At 43.2% G+C, this 16,312-nt stretch overlaps 1 protein-coding gene across 2 annotated transcripts; it reads right to left on the bottom strand.

Annotated features, from left to right (window-relative positions):
- Positions 1-1,958: 1,958 nt before the first annotated feature.
- Positions 1,959-8,114, bottom strand: CTLA4 (cytotoxic T-lymphocyte associated protein 4). 2 transcript variants are annotated; one of them, XM_075529718.1, is made up of 4 exons: positions 8,009-8,114; positions 3,923-4,270; positions 3,356-3,465; positions 1,959-2,063 (listed from the first exon to the last, which is right to left on the bottom strand). In XM_075529718.1, the coding sequence occupies exons 1-4, from the start codon at positions 8,112-8,114 to the stop codon at positions 1,959-1,961; spliced, it is 669 nt and encodes a 222-aa protein (XP_075385833.1). The 2 variants fall into 2 exon arrangements, with proteins under 2 accessions (XP_075385833.1, XP_075385834.1); XM_075529719.1 differs by lacking the exon at positions 3,356-3,465 and having other exon boundaries at positions 2,002-2,063.
- Between the last annotated feature and the right edge of the window lie 8,198 nt (positions 8,115-16,312).

Below are 16,312 nucleotides of genomic sequence, written 5' to 3' on the forward strand. Positions count from 1 at the left end.
CATATATATACTCATATATACATTTTTTTTAAAAGAGAGAGCAATACCAAAAGAAAACACAATAGCTCACAAACACTGCCTGAGAAGCAGCTCTCAAGCTTGATGGGCTGAAACACACCAGGAAGCTTGTTGGAAATGCAAACTCCAGGCCCCCAACCACTGAAGATTCGAAATCTGTACACCTGTGGTTGTGCCCTTGGAATCAGCATTTCAAACAAATGATCCAATTGATTCAACTATAAGTGGTCTCTTATTGCACAAGACAATAACAGGATGTCAACGTCAAAATCAGAAATCTTGAGGGGAAACAAAGCCGGCTGAGGCTGCACATTGGTTAACCAAGAATCACAGTGTTCAGGGGGCCAGCCCCAGGTCTTCCAGCTAATAACTGCACTAGGCCAAATGTGTGTTCTCTCCATATTTGCAGAATGGTCCATTTGGAAATCACAAGAGCAAGCTCCATTTACCTCAGAGATAGAAAAAAATTGCCGCCAGGGTCAAGGTTGACAACATTGCAGTTGCCATGACAACGGTCATCAGTGCCAAGAATTGACTAGAGAAAGCTGGGGGAAGAAAGAGGAGGTGACGCAGCTATGGCAGAGAGCACTTGGTGTGTTTAAAAGGGACTGCTGTGTCGGTGGCCCACACTGGTGACGGGCCTCAAAAGGAAGAAAGAGGCAGGCTGGACTCCTTCCAGGACACCTCGCAAGAGAGCAGGTGTCCCATGGAGCATTAGTTCCTTGTGTCTTTCCACTTTGTTCCCGGTGTCCCTGAGGTTTCCTCAAGTGCTGAGCAAGTGAATCAAAAGCAAAAGCAATACTCAAATACCAGGAAGATAAAAGACAACTCCACAAAGCAACTACCGCAGACTCGTATTTAATTTAAAATATTATACATGTTGTTGCATTTTCATGGAAAATAGTGAGTTAAAAACACCAACAGTGTTAGTTTTCAGAAACACTCCCGCACCCCCCTCTGCCGCCTACTGTCTTCCTTTGCCGGTGGTCCGAGCCCTGAAAAAGAATTCAGGGTTCCCGGAACCTCCTTGAGGCTCCCACGTCCAGAACACCAGTGAGGGAACAAGGTGCTCACCAGCTTTACCTTCCTTGCAAACCACTTAAAGGTGCTTGCATGAAAGCCTAATGCAGCTCTTGTCCACACCAAGTAGGTGTGACAGGTCTGAAAGAATTGGGAGCCCTTCCTCCGCCCCATCCTGCTTTTGAGCCATTTGAAGTGTTGGCGGCCTCGTGGTGAACTTGCTGCCTTCCAGTTTCTAAGGTCACTTAGCAAGTAACCGTTCCCTGCCTGCATATTAGTGTCCTGAGACCCTCTGGAAAACCTCCTCTGAATGCATGGTGGGAAGACCCTGCCATATAGTGTTTATATTCAAACACACAGAAACACAGGAGGCCCCATACACAATACCATCAAATGAAAGAGTACATATTGGTACAATCCAACCTCTGGCATCACTGGCTCAATGGCAGCCACATGAGTATTTGCAAAGTCCCCATGCTAAGAAAAGAAAATACAATATAAAAATGGAACTAGCAAAGATGATTTCAGCTATAATTTCTTCATAGACAAATGCAAGGTGTGTACAATGTAGTTCTCTCCTTCCCAGCCCTCCTGTCCTCTCCTTGCAGAATAGCATTCCCTAACTTAATCCCTTGACCCCACATTGTAATGCTGCATCCCCCTATTGCTCCCAAGTGATGCTTTTCCGAACATTGGCTCGGATGTGACAGACACATCCCAGCTCTGCGTTCCTTCTCATTTGCTTCAAATTGTAGTACACTTAATTTGGGTTGTACATCCAGTTTTATATGAAAGAGAGATGAATCCCCCCCAACGATACACAAACAAACAAACAAACAAAAATAACTGGTTATCAAAACGTTAGAATTGTCTCAGCTCTTGGAGATTGGAGAATGGCCTTTCTTCTTCACCATGATCTCTCAATTGATGGGAATAAAGTAAGGCTGAAATTGCTTTTCACATTCAGGCTCGGTTGGGGGCATTTTCACATAGACCCCTGTAGTAAGAAGGCTTCTTTTCTTTAGCTGCCAAGATACAGTCACACAAACACGCACACACAAAAAAAATAGTAATTATCATAAAATATTACAGAAGCTACTTCTAACCATAATAGTTGCTCACAAATATCAGGTTCCTTCCCGTTCAAAATGGAATGTTCGGTACAGACAGGATATCTTCTTGATTCAGTCATTAAAATTCATTTTAAGTAAATAACTGTACTATTGATGTAACTGCTTTCCCTGACTAGAAGATAGGAAAACGATACTTGGAGAAATATTCAGAAGTAGCACATAATGCTTAAGGTAATTGACTGGCATTTGTGATGGACTAGCATAATACAAATGAACTTTAATTACTCTGTTTAAGCGCTGCGTTTCTCAACTCTTCATGTTCATTTTATTACTTTTTTTAATCTGCTTTAGTCTCTCCGTTTTTATTACCTGGAATGACAATAAATTGAGGTCTAGTCTACCAGACTGTGTGACAGTTTGTAGCAAATGAGATAGAACCTAGATCAAATGGATGTGATTGTTAAGCTGCAATGATCTTGGAAGTGTGTGTGTGTGTGTGTGTGTGTGTGTGTGTGTGTGTGTGTGTGTGTGTGTTAAAGAGAGACAGACTGAAAACAAGAGATAGAACTAGAGAAGAGAATCCTTGAGGTGGCAATGCCAGCTTTAGGCAGAGGTGGCTAAGAGGAATAGTCAGAAAGACAAATGGACAGGAAGATTGATTCCATACCTCTCCTTTTTTCAACACCAACACCTGGAGGAAACAAAATCAATGAGCAGAGCTGAACAATGAGGCACAGTATCCCAGCTAAGCAGACAGAGTGACAGAGAGCCCCGGTCAGGTGCTGTGTTTGTGAGAGTAGGTTTGAGTAGAGTGGTACCAAGAGCTGTTTCCCAGGTAAAAAGAAGGCACATTGACGGGAGAATGAAATCCATTCAGGTGATCATCTCTGTGAGCATTTTGCCCGACCTAGTTTGTGCTTCGGGGTGACTTCAGGAAACTGAAGTATATTTGTCATGAAGGCAAAGAACAAAAACAGCTGCCCCGTGTTGTTCAAACCATGACTCAAACTGAAACCCTATTCAGAAGCACACAAACACTCAATGTCAAATACACTCATCTAAAATATTAGTCATCCTGAAACCCAAAAGGCCAATGCCAAGGATTCAAGTGTGCTCTTTGCCACTGCCCTTCCTCTTTGGTATGTATTGCTTCATCTCAAGAAAACGGAACCCTATCATTTGGTCCATTGCTCTCACTGATGCTTTGGTCCATCGCTAACCCTCAAAGGCAGCATCACACTCACCATTTTGCTCAAAGAAACAGCTGTGAGGAGGAAGCTATAAAAAAACAAGCCGGAGCTGATGGCTGCAAGGATCCAGATGAGGAATTCAAAATCTGGACATGGTTCCGGATCTGCAACCGAAAGCACAGCAGAGTATATATGAGACAATCTTAGAAAAAGTGCAGGGTGGGGGGGGTGGGGATCCTTCTTTCCCCATTGATCATAAAAGGGAGAAGTTAGAGCTTCACAAACTTGATATCCACCCCCAAAGTAGTATCGCTGCCCTACAGGTAAATCTGATTATTTGAGGCCGCTTTCTGGAATGTCATATGGAAGTCACAAGATGTGAGTCGTACTGTGTGTTAAGCTTCCAGAGGGAATGCCTCTACTCGTGAGCAGAGAAAACGCCCACTTCTCTCACTCAATGTTATTTTATAATCAGACTGCTCGTGTGGGGACTGGCAGGGCACCATGAAAGAGCACCAAGAGATTTTTCCACAGTCCTGAGCAATGAATCATCTGAGCAAAATGATTCTCCTGCTAAGAAAAACAATACGGCGGAAGATGTCAGCTCCGTCAAATGCTCACCAATGACGAAAATCTGGGTTCCGTTGCCCATGCCCATGTAGTAGGGCGGCGGGTACATGAGCTCCACCTTGCAGATGTACATCCCGCTGTCGATGGCTGCCAGCCCGTGCATGGTGAGGTTCACTTTGTTTCCACTGGACACGCCAGTGCAGGTGGAATCATCCAGGAAGGTCAACTCCTTCTCCATCTCAAACGTGGAGGCACAAACTTCTGTCATCTGGCTGTTGACCTGCCGCAGCACTGTCACCCGGACCTCTTTGGCTTTGCATACGAACTCATACTCACACACAAAGCTGGCGACACCCCGACTGCTGGCCAGGACCACTGAAGGCTGGGACACGTTCAGTGCTACCACGGAAAAGGGGAAGGGAGTCTCATGAAGTGCTTCTTACATATGACGAGTCCCAGCCAAAGCCTCCAGCCAGGGCAGGTTCATCTCCGGTGGACATGCTCCATCTTTACCTGCCCTCCCATCTTCCCCCCTTCAACAAACCCATCGCCTTCCCTTGTGACTTTCTACCTCCAAGCACCCCAGATTCCTCACTCTCGCTCTCCCCCAAAGCTTTCTCTTAGCTGTCTTCCAGAAAATTTACCAAAACACTGCTTCCTTAGAGGAAATAGTTTCTTGACATTAGATGGTTGTAGCAGAATATTGATGTGACAAATAAAAGACCTGAAAATGCCATGCAACATGATCTGGGGCAAGTCCCACTTCTCCTGTGGCCTTTGTTTTTCTCAGACATACAAAGTGCATGTTATTATCCAAGTTGCGTCCTCTCTGAGAGAGGAATAGCTAGAGCAGCTTCAGGAGGGGTCTGAAGGTTCAAGTTCAGGATCTTGCCTCAGTCCTCAAAGCCTACTTCCTGGACCTCTGCTTATTTTTGAACGGTCCGATACCTCCCTCTCCCAGGAGGAACAGCTGAGCCCTGGCTGACTGCTGACCAGCCCTTCTCGCGATTATCGCAGAGAGGTGATTCGGATAGATGAAGGAAGCCACAGAGTAAAGGGCACTGGGTCGTTTCCTCCCCAGACAGAGGCAACCCTGCTGTTCATTTCTGTGGGCTTCCCCTGTCACCACCATTACCTCTTCCGCCCTCACTCTGTGCTTCACGCAAATGCCTTCATGTGTCTGTGCGCTTTTTGTCCCCCTCTCTGGCTTATCCAGGATGAGGGAAAGAATTCTCCATACAAAAAGAGTCACGTCACTTTTTTAAATGGTGGCTTCATAGCAAATCATCTCCAAGCTGGCCTTCCTACAACTAGCCTGGCCCCTTTTGAGTCCACCGAGTGGCAACCAGTCATCATCCCCAACCTTGGCTTGAATGGTGCTACCCATCTGTTCAAGCCCTCAGATGCCTTACTCACCATTTCCTGCAAAAACAAAACAAACACCACTCAATGTCCCCCATGCAATCTGTTTGCAACCTAGCACCCAGTCCTAGTTACCAAGGTGCCAGCCCTTCCTGCTTAGAGGCCCCCGGAGCTTCATGACCCCAGTAGCTCTCCGCAAGCACTCCGCTTCGCTTGCCTGTATCCATCTTCAGAGCAATGTGGCAGAAGCCACAGGTATGGCGAATCCAGCAGCTTGGGTTAGCGAGACAAGTATCTTCTTGTTCATCCCTCATCTTTGCCTCAAAGAATCTTACCTATCCTTTAAAGCCTAGTCTCTATGCCACCTTCTCCTTAAAACTGGATCCCTTTAGCTCGAATCATGAATGCGACTTCCAGAGCATCCTCGGTACTGCGAGAACGCCATTGTGGTACCTGCCATATATACTCGAGTATAGCCGAGTTTTTTCAGCACTTTTTATTGTTATTGTTGTTATTATTGTCCTTTTATTTTTGAGGTGGGGGGAGTGTTCATTTTGTGTTGTTATTGTTGTTTTAAATCATTTTATTGGGGGCTGGTACAACTCTTATCATAATCCATACATACATTCATTGTGTAAAGTACATTTGTACGTTTGTTGCCGTCATCATTCTCAAAACATTTTCTTTCTGCTTGAGCCCTTGGTATCAGCTCCTCATTTTGCCCCTCCCTCTCCACCCCCTCAAGAACCCTTGATATTTTATAAATTATTATTATTTTGTCATGTCTTACACTGTCCGACGTCTCACTTTACCCACTTTTATGTTGTCTGTCCCCCAGGGAGGGGGTTATATGTAGATCCTTGTGATCGGGTTCCCTCTTTCTACCTCACCTTCCTACCACCCTCTCAGTATTGCCACGCTCACCACTGGTCCTGAGGGGTTCATCTGTCCTGGATTCCCTGTGTTACCAGTTCCCATCTGTACCAGTGCACTTCCTCTGGTCTAGCCAGATTTGTAAGGTAGAATTGGAATCATGATAGTGGGGGGAGGAAGCATTTAAGAACTAGAGGAAAGTTGTAAGTTTCATAATTGCTACACTGAACCCTGAGTGGCTCATCTTCTCCCCTCGACCCTTCTGTAAGGGGATGTCCAGTTGCCTACAGATGGGCTTTGGGACTCCACTCTGCACTCCCCGTCATTCACAATTATATGACTTTTTTGTTCTTTGATGCCTGATATCTGATTCCATCGATACCGCGTGATCACACAAGCTGGTGAGCTTCTTCCATGTGGGCTTTTTTGCTTCTCAGCTAGATGGCTGCTTGCTTATTTTCAAGCCTTTAAGGCCCCAGACACTACATCTTTTGATAGCCGGGTACCATCAGCTTTCTTCACCACATTTGCTTATGTATCCGCTTTGTCTCTAGCAATCGTGTCAGGAAGGTGAGCATCATGGAATTCAGCACATTTTTTATGCTGAAAAAGCTCCGTAATTTTTTTGTGGTAAAATTAGGTGCCACCGCTTACACTCAAGTATATATGGTAATTAAATTCTTCCCTGTATTGTAGCTTTTGTGTGTCTAGCACACCTACTCCACCTTCTGTCTCTTCGAGCTGTAGTCTTATTCCACCCAAAGGAGTGCTGAATAATGTGTAATGGTACTCACACTAGGCCTAAGTAAGACCAAGCCCCCCTGAGGGGGGCTCCCAGTTATTACCACTAAATCTCAACACAATCAATTTCCTAATAACTACCACAAAGGGTCCTAGTTATAGGTTGAGATTGATTTCCTTAAAAAAAGTTTTTAATTACTTCTAAGAATATTTCATCTTCACATGTTCAAACATGTAACATCAGAAAATGTATATGTATCATTCTTATCCAGTAAAAAGTTAATTTTCAAGGATCTTTTGACTACTTCATATAAATAAGCTACATGGTTTCTGAACCAGTAAGGTCTAGAGAGAGAGCAGGTTGAAATGCATTGGGAATGCTAATCATTTCTAACCAAATAACAAACCCCATGACCATTTCTAAAGAGACTTATTTAACCTGTGCACTGAGGATTCTGCATCTGAAGGCCAACTGTGGGTCTGGCAGCACCTACGGATCTGATGCCAAACCAACTGGTGGTTCACTTTCATTATCCTTCCTTCCTTTCTTGACTCCTTCATTTCTTCTTTTCTGGCTGCTATCAGTCTTTATCTTTTGTTACTTTGCAGTTTCAAATTGCCTTTGTTTATGAAATGATTCATTAACTAGTTTTATGAAGCTGAATTAGAGGATCTTAAACCTTGAATTAGAAATGAGAGAAGCTCTTCCCATGATTTTATTAAGTTGATTTAAAACCAGGGAGAGAAATAATCTTGAGTTCATCCTGATACCAAACTCAAATGCATTCAGGATTTCAGTCCTAAGTCCCTTCACTTTAAGATATTTTCTTCCAATTGTACAGAAGTAAGATCTTACAGAAGATTGGGGGGAACGGGAGAGAATTGGGGGAAAATACCTCAAATACTGCCAGTGTCTCCCAAATTGACTCACATGTACTCATTTTGAACGCACGATCTACCTGGCACTCTGCTCTAAACAATCTATCTGGCTATCTGCTGATGCAGCTGGCTGTCTCCTGCTTCCTGCCCCATCCCTGCCAGGAGAAGTTTGACCGTTAGCTTTGAGCTTTACTTTAAATCACTGCACTTGCTGCTGAAAGAAATGAAACCCAGATGGGAGAAATACCTCCTTCACCTCCGTGTTCCGAAAGCCACACTCACCTTTGGAGCAGATGGGGATGAAGAGAAGAGAAAGTAGAATGGCGTAGAGCCCCGTCCTGGGCGCAGGCAGCTGAGCCCCACTGTTCTGGAATCCAATGCAAGCCATGGCTTTGGGAGTAGACCCGGGCTTCAGGAAGGAGCGCAAAACCTTTCAGGATGCTGAAGCTTTGAATGTGTTTGAACCCACACAGAATCAAGGACTTTATATAGTCGGCTTTGATCCCAGGTACGTGCTACACACGTGCACACAGAGAAGGTACCTGAATAGAAAAGGCTTTTTTGTTTTGGTTTTACGAGAAAGGAAGCCGTGGGTTTGGCAGTTACGTCGAATAGAGAACCTCAACCACTCAAAGTAAGACTGAACAAAACAAGCCAATCCATGGGTGGAAAGTGCACTCAATTTGAAACTGAAGCTTCTTGGGCACTTTGAGGATCTGGATAACTAAGTGGAGACTTGGAGAATTTCCTAGAGGGCAAGAAGCCTCTTCAACCCCAGTGGTAGCCAATCACCTTTACCATCAATGCACTTCACTGGTGTTCTCCTAACAGCTCAGCTGCTGGCACTCTGAGCCCTCGAGCTGGTGACAGAATTCATCGCTGGGAATCAGTAAACAAAACTCAGCAGAGCACCGTCCTTCTATGGTTTGCTTTACAGCCACACTCCATTCCTTCTTGTTCCAGTTCCCATTTTGCTGAGAGAAAGTTCCCCAAACATAACAGTTTGGTGTGGCCCTGGCTAAGGAGATTGGGAAAGAATTCAGATGCTGTGAAAAGCCTCATCTCTACAAGAACAGGAGAGAGTTGGGAAAGGATAGATTTGCTTTCCAGATCTGAGTCTTTCAAAAAGGCAATCCAAACTCCAAACTCACTGCCATCGAGTAGATGCCAACTCACAGTGACACAGTAGAAGTACCCCTATTTTGAGTTTCTGAGACTGTAAGTCTGCACAGGAGTAGAAAGTCCTTTCATGTTTCCCACAGAGCAGCTGGTGGTTTTTAACTGCTAACCTTGCCGTTGGAAGGCCAACACATAACTACTACATCACCAGGGCTCTTTCAGTAGATCCAAAGCCGAGGTTAAATATGACTGAAGTTCTTAAATATATAGAAGTTGTGGACAGAATAAAGCTGTACCTTTACAAACGGCAATTCCAGCTCAAATGCTGACAAGCAAAAACAACCGAATATGCATGCACTTACTAAGGACCGGTTTTTACACAGGGCACTGGAGATATGAACAAGGTGTGATCCTGCCCTCAAGGGGATTTGCCGCAATAGGAATGACCCATATCTGGAATTCAAGTACATACAAACCAGGGAAACCATTGGTTCCACCCATGGAATCCAGAGAAGGCTTCTTAGAGGCAGCCAATCCTGAACTGATCACTGAGGACAAGGGAAGAGGTGAAAGATTAACCAAACACACACTGGATACTCCTTGTACAATCAGCTGCCTCATCTTGGACCATCCCTATCAATTGTGGATTGGACCATTGTGAGCCACAGGCTTTTTATTGGCTGAATTTCAGAAGTAGATCACCAGGCCTTTCTTCCTAGTTTATTTTCATCTAGAACAGTGTTTCCCAAAGTAGGAGATACTTCCCCCTAGGGGGAGCTGGACAGATCCCAAGGACTGGTAAAGCAGATGGCCTTAGAAGATTTTAATTGCTAGGGAGAAGGAGGATGCGCTTAGGGTAAAAAATTAAATAAATAAAATTCTGAAAAGGAACAAGTAGGGCAACTAATTTTGGAAACCTAATAAATTTGGCTCTGGGAATTCTGCTAAACCTGCTGGACATCCTAACAACACACCACTGACAGATTAATGACTAAAACCAGCCACAGACAAGGAGTCAGCAAATGGGTGTGGCTGTGCACCAATAAAACTATTTACAAAGCCAGACTGCAAGTTAGATTTAGCCTGTGGGCTATTATTTGCAAACCTCTGCACTACACAGAGGAAATGACACTGGGAGCGACCAGGATCAGCCACTAGCAGTGAGTCAATAAAGTTTGCAGCACCAGATTTATGGTTGGGTAGGCAATGCCTCCAGGAATAGTTTAAGTGCTTGTCGAGTTCAATCTCATTCAAGTCTCAGAACGATCCTCCAAGACAGGGATTCCCCATTTGAGAAAAGAGGAAGCTGCAGTACTACGGTTACTTATTTAATCTCCTAGTAGGTAGTGGAACCAGGCTTTGAAGCTAAGACTTTGAAGTCAAAGAGAACTGCATTTGAATCCTAGCATGAGGACGCCCTGGCTGTTGACTTGGGGCTGAGAGCCCTACGTCATGAAGATAAGGATGTTTATTTCCCAGGGCTATTTCAAGGACTAAATGAGATAATGCACGTGACATATGTAAATGGCCTAGTACAGTTGCTGGTGCCCAATAAACAGGAGGTATTTCCAAATGTGCTTGACACAATAGATGGATGGATAGATTGTGATAACAGTTGTACAAGCCCCCAATAAAATGTTAAAAAATAAATAAACAGGAGGTATTTCCAAATGTGCTTGACATGATGGATGGATTGTGATAAGAGTTGTACGAGCCCCCCTGAAAATTATTTTAAAACAAATAAACAGGAGGTTTTCCTGCAGCAGGTTGCTGAGAAGATGAAGGTGTGATTAACGGATAAGGAACATAGGAGGAGCAGTGGAGAAGTTGAGGAGTTCCATTTGAATATGCTGCATTGTTTTTATTATTTTAATTTATTATTTTAATTGCAAATTAGGTGGGGATTTACATTTCAGATAATCAATTTTGTTTGTTTGTTTGTTTGTTAGCAGTTTTATTGGCACTTCATCCATATGTACTATCATTCAATAATTCAATCATACCAAGCAAAGTTGTACAATCATCACCACAATCACTTTTAAAACATTTTCTTCTTCCTTGTGCTCATTTTTATTTGTGTAATTGTTTAATTTTAATTGGAGCAAAACTATATACAACGAAACATCCTCCAATTCAACAACTTCTGCATGTATAGTTCAGTGCCATTGATTATACTCTTCATGTTGTACAAGCATTATTGATATCCTTTTCCAAATTATTCCGCCACCATCAACATAACTCAATGTCCCTAAGCAAAATCTCTTCCTCTTTCACCCATGGTAACCATTGGTCAAGTTTGATTTCTTTTTTCAGTAGTTTCCTTGATAGATGTCCTTGGGATTTTCAGATGGAGAAACTTGACAGGAAGCACAGCAGAGTAGTTAACCCACAAGCACAAAATGAGCACTCTGTAAACATTTGTAAAATGAATAAGTTAGTGAAAACAGCTTATTAAAAGAAGAGATAAGGGGTATAACAAGAACTTTTAAAGAAGTCTTAACAAAAAAAAAATAGTCGATTACGACTCATGGCAACCCTATAGGACAGAGTATAACTGATACTGTGGGTTTCTGAGACTGTAACCCTTTACGGAAGTAGAAAACCTCATCTTTCTCCAGAAGAGTGGCTGGTGGTTTCAAACCGCTGAGCTTGCTGTTCCCAGCCCAACACATAACTGGTACACCACCAAAGTCTTACCAGATCCCCTAAATATACTCTTAACAAAACAACTTATGCCATAGAAAAAGAAACTTACTGATTATGAAAGCACATATAATTACAAAACAAAATAGATCCAGTAGATAACTGTCTTAACCAAATGGCCAAACACAGCACCTTACACCTCCAGATCCCGTGCACTGAAAAGAACACAGCACCACCTCTGTCATGTCACTGCCCAAGCTGATGGTGAAACTATCAGACAAGTCTGTGTTGGGCTCCGTCTACAAAGCAAACTAGTGTGGGCTCTTAGAAAAAAAAAAAAGGTAATCCCATTCAAAATGTTTCTTGGGTTTTTAAAATTTAAGTATGAAAAACCACTAAGGGAATTCAGAATTGAAAACTGAATGAAAGGTGGCATCCTTGATTGTAGGAAAAAACAAAACACGATAAAGTCTTCAGGTAACCTGGTGACAAAGTGAGTTACTAGCCAAAAGGTCCGCAGTTTGAACCTGCCAGATAGGCCAAGGGAGAAAGATGAGACTGTCTACTCCTTTAAAGATTTCCAGTCTCAGAAACCCCACAGGGGCAGTTCTACCCTCCACTATACGGTCAATATTAGTAGGAATCAACTCAATGGCAGAGTCTTTCTGCTTTGGCAGAGAAATGTTAATATAGCCCATATATTGAATAAGAGCATTGAATGGGTGTTGTAATGAGGGTAATAATTCCATTAGGATATGTAGAGGAAAGTTCTTGTTTCCAGACTTAAGCATTTAAAGAGAAAGTGCTGGGATACCAACAACTCTCAAAACATTCTGTGACCATGTGTATGGGTGTTTGGATGAAGTGCTAGGTGCCATGGAGCAGGTTCTGACCCATAGCAACCCCATGCACAACAGAAGGAAATGCCGCATGCTCCTGTGCCATCCTCACTTGTTCCTACGCCTGAGCCCATTGTGCCAGCCCTGTGTGTGGTCAGTCCATCTCATTGAAGGCCTTCCTCTTTTTCGCTGCCGCCCCTCCACTTTACCAAGCTTGATATCCTTCTCCAAGGACTGGTCTCTCCTGACAATATGTCCAAAGATGTAAGGTGAAGTCTTGCCATCTTTGCCTCTCAGGAACACTCTGGCCTTACATCTTCTAAGATAAATTTGTTTGTCCTTTTGGCAGTCCGTGGTACTTTTAATTTTCTTCTCCAGCACCACAATTCAAATACATCCTTCTTCGGTCTTCCTTATTCAATGCCCAACTTTCACCAGTATGTGAGGCAATGAAAAATAGCATGGTGTGTTAGGTCAGGTTGACTAGAGAAACAAATTCATTGACACTCATGTATGTGTAAGAGAGAGCTTTATATCTAAGATCAATTGTATTTTGAGAAAACATCCCAGATCAGTCCAGATCAAGTCCATAAGCCTTATATTAGCCCATATGTCTGATGCTAGTCTATAAATTCCACTTGGGACTCATGCAGCCATTCACAATGATGCCTAATGAAGGAAGATCATGGGCCGGTGGGTGAAAGGTCTTGTAGATCCAATGGTGGTGGAAGCATCTCAGCACTGTTGTGAGTTTCCAAGTAGTTCCTTCACCAGAAGGTGAAGCAGAGAAAGAGCGTGGCCCACCTCCAAGTTGAAAGAGAGGAAGTTCCCAGAATCCTCATAACAAAGCCACAACCCCAAGGAGTCATCATCAGGCTGTGCCCTAATTAACAGGGTAGATGCAGCCCTTTCACTCTTAAAATCCTCCAGTGGACACAAGATCATGTAACTACCACACACGGCTCAGTTAATTAGGTAATGGAAAATATCATGGCTGGATTAAGGCATACCTTGGTCCTCAAAGTAACATCCTTGCTTTTTAATATTCTAAAGAAGTCTTGGGCAGCAGATTTGCCTAATGCAACACATCTTTTGATCTATTAACTGCTGCTTTCATGAGCATTGATTGTGGATCCAAACAAGACAAAATTCTTGACAACTTTAACCTTTTCTCCATTTATCATGATGTCATCTACTGATCCAGTAGTGAGCACTTGGTCCTCTTGCCCTTGAGTTGAAATCCGTACTGAAGGCTGTTATCCTTGCTCTTCATCAGTAAGTGCCTCAAGTCCTCCTCCCTATCAGCAAGCAAGATCGTGTCATCTGCATATCATAGGTTGTTAATAAGTCTTCCTCCAATCCTGATGCCATATTCTTCTTCATATAAGCCAGGTTCTCTGAAGACTTGCTCAGCATACAGATAGAATAAGTATGGTGAGAGGATACAAATCTGACGCACACCTTTCCATGTGCTCATGTGGAACTTGTATGGAAATCAAAGGCAGTTGTGCAAACCGAACAAAGGAATACTGCATAGTTTAAAATCAGAACTGAATTTTGGTGGAGAGAGAGAGAGAGAGAAATAAAGCAACGGTGACAAAGTTATCAAATTGATGAGTCTACATGAAGGGTCGATATGTGTGCTTGTGATACTGCTCTTTTTGTCAATTCTGAAATTTGAAGTTTTTCTAAATAAAAAATGGAAGTAATATTCATGACTCCAACTATTAATATATGGAAGGCCTTGTTTCACAGATAAGCAATCTGAAATTCAAAGAGAGAAAAAGACTTTCTCAAAGTTATTCCCCATCTGCCTCACTCAGATTCATTCTGTCCTTGGGGACAGACCCCTGTGACGGCGTCTCCTTGGTTCCCCTGCGGGCTAGCTTCTGGAAGGGCTCAACCAATGGGAGGCATCAGAGAGCGGTCAGAAGGCAAAAGAAGAAAAGTTAGGGTGTTTTAGCCCTGCTCTCTCCCAGCTCAAGGCCTAGTCTGTGGCAATAACAGTCTCCCTTGTTGGGTGGTGTGGCCTCTTGTGGCACAATTTCCTCCCTGGTCTTCTCCACCTTAGTAGTGGTATCAGCTTCTACCATCACTGGTGTCTAGATGCCTTAACACCCTCTGATCTTTAACTCTACCATAGCATCTCTGAATCCAGGCCTTCCATGAATTTCTTATTTGAACCACCTATAAGGGGGCTTCAAAAAATTCATAGAAAAAAAGTCCATTATCTTTTCATTCCATTTGTCTATGAACTTTTCAGCCTGGACTACTAGCAGTTCAATGTCCCAGAAGTTCAGGCTGGATTCAGAAGAGAATATGGAACAAGGGATATCATTGGTGAAGTCAGATGGATCTTGGCTCAAAGCAGAGAATGCCAAAAAGATGTTTACTTGTGATTCATTGACTGTGCAAAGGCATTCAGCTGTGTGGACTATAATAAACTGTGGATGACCTTGAGAAGAGTGGGAATTCTCGAACACTTCACTGTGCTCATCCGGAACTTGGACATGGATCCAGAGGCAGGTGTGCAAACAGAACAGGGGCAAACAGAACAAGGGCACACCGCATGGTGTACAATCAGAAAAGGTGGGTGCCAGGGCTGTATCTTCTCACCATACTGTTCAACCTGTGTGCTGAACAAATCATTAGAGAAGCTGAATTATATGAATAAGAGTGTGGCATCAGGATGGGAGGAAGGTTTATTAGCAATCTTCGACAAGTAGGTGATACAACCTTGATTGCTGAAAGTAAGGAGGACTTGAAGCATTTTCTTATAAAGAATGAGGATTTCAGCCTTTGGTGTGGATTTCAACTCAACATCAAGAGGACCAAAATCCTCACAACTGGATCTGTAGATAAGTTCATGGAAACAGTAATCAAGAGAACAAAAGACATATTACATTAGGTAAATCGTCTGCATGTGACCTCTTTAGAGCGTTGAAGAGCAAGGATGTTACTTTGAGGACTAAGGTGCTCCTGACCCAAGCCATGATAGTCTCCATTGCACAGTGGTCATGTGAAGTTGGACATCGACTAAGGAAACATAAACGAATGGATGCAGTTGAATTGTGGAGCTGGAGAAGAGTATTGAAAGTACCATAGATTGCTAAATAATCTGATCTGTATTGGAAGAAGTTAAGGCCAGAGTGCTCCTAAGAGGCAAGGATGGCAAGACTTCATCTTACATATTTGGACATATTGTCTGGAGAGGCCCATCCCTGGGGAAAGACATCATGCTTGATTAAATGGAGCAGCGGCGACAATGAGGAAGGCCCTGGGCAGGATGGATGGACACGGTGGCGGCATCATTGGGCTCAGGCACAGGAACAATTGTGAGGATGACACAGGACCATCAGTGTTTCATTCTGCTGTGTGAAAGATTTCCCTGGGTCAGAGTCAACTTGATGGCACCTAACAACATGCACCCGGGGAACCCACTCACAGTTCCTGCTGTGACCCCAATTGCTACAATTCTATGCCTGTTAAGTAGCAATACTGGATTTAAATCCTGGCCTTCCCATTCTATTCCTATGTGCTGTGCACGAGTCTATTATATACAATCAGTCCCGTGCAATTCTGTCTCCCTCTACTCCAAACCTATTTCTACAACACTCACATATTACCAAATAGGACTTCTTTAATACCGAGTGGAGATGGAAAATGACGTTTCAATTTAGGTCTCAACCCTGGTTTCTCTACTTGTATCTCATTGCTAATAGGCAAGGAGATAATTGAAAGACCGATGCTCTCTCCTATAATAAGCCCAGCAAAGAATTTCTAGAGTCAGACATGAGTTCAAATTTGGGTTTTGCCACTTATTAGATATGTGATTTTGCACAAGATTTTGCTCTCTGAGCCTCTTGTTCCTAACTTGTAAAATATGACTAATTATGGTCACCATCTTACAGGCTATTATAATGATTTAATAAAATGATGCCAATCATGAATTTAACACTGTGCCTAGAACATAATACATGCCCAA

Source organism: Tenrec ecaudatus, chromosome 13, assembly GCF_050624435.1.
Source record: "Tenrec ecaudatus isolate mTenEca1 chromosome 13, mTenEca1.hap1, whole genome shotgun sequence".
NCBI lineage: Eukaryota > Metazoa > Chordata > Mammalia > Afrosoricida > Tenrecidae > Tenrec > Tenrec ecaudatus.

What these genes read in the sequence shown, in the direction of transcription:
- CTLA4 (XM_075529718.1), bottom strand. Translation starts at nt 8,114, where the DNA reads ATGGCTTGCATTGGATTCCAGAACAGTGGGGCTCAGCTGCCTGCGCCC. An exon ending in CATCCCCATCTGCTCCAAAG is followed by an intron (nt 4,271 to 8,008) that starts GTGAGTGTGGCT and finishes TTTCCGTGGTAG; the next exon opens with CACTGAACGTGTCCCAGCCT. An exon ending in CTGTTTCTTTGAGCAAAATG is followed by an intron (nt 2,064 to 3,355) that starts GTGAGTGTGATG and finishes GTATCTTGGCAG; the next exon opens with CTAAAGAAAAGAAGCCTTCT.